A 6,279-nucleotide genomic window follows, 5' to 3' on the forward strand; every position below is an offset into this window, starting at 1 on the left:
TGTGAAATCTGCTCACAGTCGTCTGGGGCCTATAAAAGAAATACTGCATTTTAAAATAATGTACTATTGGGGTATAAACGAAGACTTCTAAAATACTTTTGATAATCATACTTCTTACTAGCACTGCACACACATCTTGGACTACACTGTCTTACTTACCAGAACTGAACAGTGCACACTAATCCACTTCACACATAAACAAATTTATACATAAATATTTATTCTATTGCTACCTAAAATATTTTGCGAGGTAGTGCTATGTTAGCGGTTGGAGAAAAAAACATGACAAACATTACAGTCGATCCAGAGTATTCATGAATAGCAAAAATCCTCTAATATTATCGGCATAAAAATTAATAATAATAATAATGAAAATATGAGGACTAGCGGAGGTTTCTGCAAACAAGCGAGGATCAGGTAAAAAATAATAATAATAATAAAAAGTGGTGTAGGCAGGTAAGAGTGCACAAAACAAAATGTGCCTGGTTGTTACCCAAACATCACTGCATTTTGGCTACAAAAGATGTTTGAACAGTGCCATCTCGTGGCTCATATCTTCATTACATGTGGTTGTGCTGTACAGCAAGCGTGATTATTTTGAATTTTTTAATGAGTCCTCGTCATTAAAAGTCAAAATAAAATCTGTGTTGGTCTTCATGTGTCGATGGCGCCTGGCCCGTCGCACATGCTTGTGTCCGCCTGAAATAATGTGTCCTCTGTTTGTTTTGTTCCCCCTTCCTCTTCCTCTTCCTCATGGTGGCGTGACCCTACCCGCCCCGTCAACGCACGATAACCGCCCCTCGTCCCCCTCCAGCAGTGAGCACCTTGTGAGCATGCGTGCGCAAGCAACCTCTACTTTGTCGGACTTTTTCATCGCTCTCCCCTGTCCGTCCTCATCACTCCCGCTCCCCTCATCACGTGTCCTCTGACCTGAAGGGAGCCGCGGGCGTTGAGTCGGGGATCCGCTGCAGGAGTGCGGAGGGCCCCACGCTGAGGGTGTCGCCCGGCCGGGCCAAGGCGCTGCTGGCCAGCCTATCGGCCGCCGGTCTGAGCGCCGAGGCCCTGCTGCTGTCCTCCGCCCTGCGCCAGCACCGCCTCCTCCGCGAACAGCAGCAACAGCAACGGGCGGCGGCCGCCGGGTCCTCCCTGCCCTCGCCCAGCAGCCGCTCGCCCTCGCCCGCCTCTTCCTCCTCGCAGACGCCCACCGCCACCTTGTCCTCATCCTCCTCGCCCACCACGCCCGTCCTGTCGCCCTGCTCGCTCACGTCGCCCACCTTGTCCAAGGCTCGTCTGGAGGGCCTCAGCGGCTGCAAGAATGGACGGTAACGGCAAAAGTGTCCCTTTTGGACCTGCAGTCTTATGTGGCTCTGGAGGTCCACTTAGGGAATTAATTCTCCCTTCAACGCACAAAACTAGACTTTCCTGGTAATCCCACCTGGTGTAAGCTGATCCTGTTTCAAAATGTAGAGCTGCAATAATCATCATCATATGAGTCACTCTATACACAAGTATCTCTACATTGGAATATGGTGGGAAACTTTTTTTGTAATTTGGCATTTAGTGACCAAAAAAAAAGAGTCTCCAAGATGTTCAATGCCACACTTAGTTGAAATTTATTGTCAAACCAAACATAAAATGAAGACAACACATTGTGTATTTAAAACAACCACTAAGCCTTTCTGTCTGCTAGCTTAATGCAAACGCTAATTAGCATCTACGTTGCCGTGCACACAGGGAGGAGCAATAGGTTTCAGTGTGCTTGTTTTTTTTTTTGGGAACCCCGGTCCCAGAAATTAAAAATGCACTTCTTTAAAACGATACCACATCATAATTTATTGCAAATAATTGTTGCAGACTTCCAAGCTACAAGCTCAAATCGCAGTTTGACAGCTAATGTTACATTGCCTATTCACAAGGCTTACAGCTAGCCAAAACAACCCCAACACTCACAAAAAAGGCATCCTTGGTTGAGTTTGCTATTGAAGAACTTGACAGCGGCTATCAAAAACACATATTCTTGGGGTTGATTGATGAGAGAAAATTTTGTTTTGGGTTAGGAAGCAGAGCAACTCTAAGTCAAGCTACTATGCATCTGCTTTTGAGACTTGCAGTTAACCACAACAACAACAAAATTGCCATTTTAAGAAATTTGAATATATATATATATATATATATATATATATTAAGGGTGTTAGAAAAAATCGATTCAGCAATATATCGCGATATTACAGCGCGCAATTCTCGAATCAATTCGATTTTCAAATTAAAAAAAATTATGGGAATATTCAACAAAACGTCTTACTTAGGGTTAGGATTCACACATTAAGCATGGAAGAATGTTATATTAATGGAACATTAAGCCTTAATATTTGATTTCAGTGCTGTTCAAACATGAAACAAACTTCAACCTGTTAAATGCAGTGGCTCAGTTGTAAGCCTGAATTTTCATATAAATAAATTTTCATATAAATCTTACAGTGTACAAGTTAACTGATTAGTATTTTCTAAATTTGAGTAAAAAAAAAAATCGCAATAATCAATTTATAGATTCGCATCGGGATTAATCGGTATCGACCTATGAATCGTGATATGAATCGAATCGCCAGGTACTGGGCAATTCACACCCCGAATATATATATATATATATATATATATATATATATATATATATATATATATATATATATATATATATATATATATATATATATATATATATATATATATATATATATATATATATATAAATACATACATACGTACGTACACACAGGAAGGATTTGGTATTCTATAAAGTATTTTCCAGTATAATTAATGAATGTATATCAAATAGCGTTTTGCTTTTTGATTTTCTACCATATTCACATGTATTGATGTGTGTGTGAGTGTGTTTGCGTGTGTGTGCGTTTGTGTGTCTGTGTGTCATTGTAAAGCTATTTGGTGTTTTAACCCAAGCCAAAGTGGTGCTGTTTACATGATTCTTTGATGGACAAAAACAAAAGTATTAGTACAGATCATAAAAAAAAAAAAATGAGAATCTTAATTTTTCCTTTTAGCAAAGCCTTTTAGGTGGTGCTGAACGTCCCATTTTGTGGGATCCGTTTGGGAAAGTTCCCTTTTCTGTACCCGATGCACATAGGCATGTTTGGAGGAATTTGAATTTGTTGTGGAAGAGTCCAATGAAAAACTTCTTTTTAGTCATTTTGTTAGCCAGCAGCACATCTCCAAATGAAGCTACAACTATACAAAGGACAGATATAATACCGATAATGAAGATATTTATATGTAGAAATGTTGATTTATACAATCCGATGCTAATATTACAGTAAGACAATCATTGGTATCACAAAAACATGACGCTACCCAAAGACAACAGGCCCTGTCTGCATTCACACTTCATAATATGAATGCGTCTAAAAAGCCCAAACAAGCACAACTGGTGTTGTCCCTTTAAAAATCAACATCTGGGAAGCGGCCTTATAAGCAGCTTAATGTGCGGACTTTTACGCCCAACATTTGTTAAAGAACAAAATGCACATGAAGACTCTCAGTTGCAGCTTAATTACATCTTAATGACAAAGCACAACATGACGTCTTAACTAAACACACTGTGTGTACGTTAAGCTCAAATATCCTGCTTGTGTCTCGATTGGTTTCCATCCGCACAGTTTGAAAAGCATTGCTAGGCTGCTTTTATTTCCTCATGCACAAGAACCCTTTATAGACCCCCGCCTGTGAAGCCTTAACACTTTCATTTGAGCTATATTTTTTTTTTTTTATTGGAACCTGATTTTGGAGATATAGCGCTAAACTGTTTTTCACTATTTCAATTTCCTTGATTTGGGGGGGCTAAAATAGAGCGTATCTATGGCATTGGCATGAGTCGCCCCTCCCCCGCTCTAATTAGAATTTGAGTATCTGGGCTGGCATGACTGCTTTAACACCCCCCCCCCCCCCAAAAAAAAATCCCTGTATTTGTTGAAATTATCATAATGAAATAGTATAGTAATAGTAAATAGTAAATACATGACATGTATTTATCTTTAGGCTACAGTGTTTTTTTATGAGGCAGCAATGTGGACATGGAACCAGTGATGAAATAAGTTCATTGACAAGCACAAGTGCAGAAAATCCTGCACTGTAAACACAACATAATTTGTGAAAGCAAATGAACATATATAATGAAGAAAAAAAAAAAAAAAGACCCTATGAATGCATCGTAAAACCATCCCTGATCCTCAGATCATGTTTGACTTCCCCCGTGACATCATCACCATAACAGAAGAGCACACTAAGTACGTTTTGTCAAGTTTTGCAGATTAAAACGTGGGAATTAAGAAAAGCAGCAGTGGCATTTATAAAAGCTAAACCTGGAGCCTCAACGCATTTGACCAACCCTTCCCTTCCCTCCCTCGATCTCTCCCTCACCATTTCTACGACACTGCTTTGGAGTGGACATCCACTTTAAACTCGAACGAGAGCAGAGACTATAAATAAATAAATAATAAATAAATGAGTAAATAAACATACATTTTATGGTGTGAGTGAGATGTATGTGTATGACAGTGTACCTGTGAAAAAGAAAGTGTGATTATTATGATATACATATTTATATATAGATATATAGATATACATACAGTATATAGACTTAGACTATAAATGAGGATTTACTGTAAAATGTCATCACCGTTTCAGTTTTGATAAATTAACCGTGTAATCATTTTGTACAGATTTGTTTTTTTCTTATTCACATTCCACACAGAGATTGTTTATTCATATGTGCAGGACTTTTTGTTTGTTTGTTTGTTTGTTTGTTTAAGATATATATCTGTATAGGCTCTGTAATATACATAGCTTCTTTTTTGTAGGATATTCTGTATGGACACACGTTCTGTAATGTATGTACTGAGGCATCAGTGACTCAAAACATTTTTTCTATTTATTTAAAAAAATATGTATTTTTTTATTTTCTGTATTAAGTTTTTTTTAAATTGTATTTAATTACCCCATGCTGTGCTTGCGTGTTTTGGTGCTGTTGAAGGTGCAAATCTATGGCGTTGAGTAGTACATATGAGGTCACGACTTTAATGTTGCATTCGAGTGCGCGTAAAACTGCAACACTCTTAAGGGGGGGGGGGGGGGGGGTGTTTGGAAAAGCAGAACCACTGAGATGGATAAAAATTGAAGCTTTTCAACTTATATCTCCATTTTTTAAATATTAATACAATAAACCTATGTGCTCTATAGTATGTACTGTATATAGTACATGTACTGTATTTTTACATGAATGTGTGGATGTTGAAAAAGCATCACAAAGTAGAAGAAACAAAAATGGTGTAAATAGAGTCAGTCGTTCCTAGCTGGTCCAAGAAATTGTTATGTCCAAAAAGCTAAAAATATTGATTTATTACCATAATTTATTAGTTGTATAATGACAGGTTCAAATGTATTAAAACACCACAAACGCATGTATTGTCTCAAGCAATCGCACGGTGCAGTCAAGATGATTAAAAAAAAATAAGAAATCTATAATGAATGTTTTCTCTAAAAATATTAATTAAAAAAGGATTTAAAAAAGAAAAGGTGTTGAAGTTGAGATGTTCTTTTTTTTTTTTGTGTGAATCAAAGGCAGGCATGTTAGGTCATGTGACGTCTGACGGGATCGCTTGAGCGCAATGCGGCCCACAGTTTGTAGTTAGTGTGACAAAGAACAAAAAGTAACTATATATATATATATATATATATATATATATATACATTTATTTAAAAAAGGAGATTAATGATGCTGGACTTAATTTATCAGTGTGGATGACATTATGTGAGGAAATGTGTGTGACAAAATGTTTTGTACATAATTTGCTGTGATTGTGTGTCCAATAAAGTGCAGCTCCTCTTGTACAGTTCACTGAATCTGTAGATTTGTCTCTTAAGCAGGGCCAAGAATACAACAAAATAATGCAATGGAACTTTGCAATTATTAAAGTGAAAGTGAATTTGGAAAATGTTATTTTTTTTTGGGTGCCAATTTACTGTTTGCCGATTTGACAGACGGCTCTATCCAATGGTCCGAAGTAGCTTGGGTGTATCCTTGATAATACGCCCATCACCAAGCGAAATGATGATTTGGTGGCAGAAAGGTGGTCTAAAGTTAAGACTGCTCAGACCATGTCTAAATAGTGGCGCAGCTGGTGATTTTGGTACATTATTATCATTACTATATCTTTTTTAAATCATGGAATGGAGTTTGATGTGTTCATGCCCAAAAGGGCGCAGCCCACC

At 37.8% G+C, this 6,279-nt stretch overlaps 1 protein-coding gene across 11 annotated transcripts in view; it reads left to right on the plus strand.

Annotated features, from left to right (window-relative positions):
- srcin1a (SRC kinase signaling inhibitor 1a) overlaps positions 1–2,647 on the plus strand; it is a 106,411-nt gene extending 103,764 nt beyond the window's left edge. For 6 of the 11 annotated variants that reach the window (XM_086066775.1, XM_086066783.1, XM_086066812.1 and 3 more), the window contains one exon: positions 937–2,647. In XM_086066775.1, coding sequence (XP_085922901.1) covers positions 937–1,326 — 390 coding nt within the window. In that variant the 3' untranslated portion in view covers positions 1,327–2,647. Of the gene's footprint in view, positions 1–814 lie in introns of all 11 variants that reach the window. The other 5 variants (XM_086066955.1, XM_086066793.1, XM_086066874.1 and 2 more) reach the window with 3 other exon arrangements.
- Positions 2,648–6,279: the final 3,632 nt, after the last annotated feature.

Source organism: Leptonotus elevatus, chromosome 1 (genome assembly GCF_054856555.1).
Source record: "Leptonotus elevatus isolate MCC_2025b chromosome 1, RoL_Lele_1.0, whole genome shotgun sequence".
Taxonomy (NCBI): domain Eukaryota; kingdom Metazoa; phylum Chordata; class Actinopteri; order Syngnathiformes; family Syngnathidae; genus Leptonotus; species Leptonotus elevatus.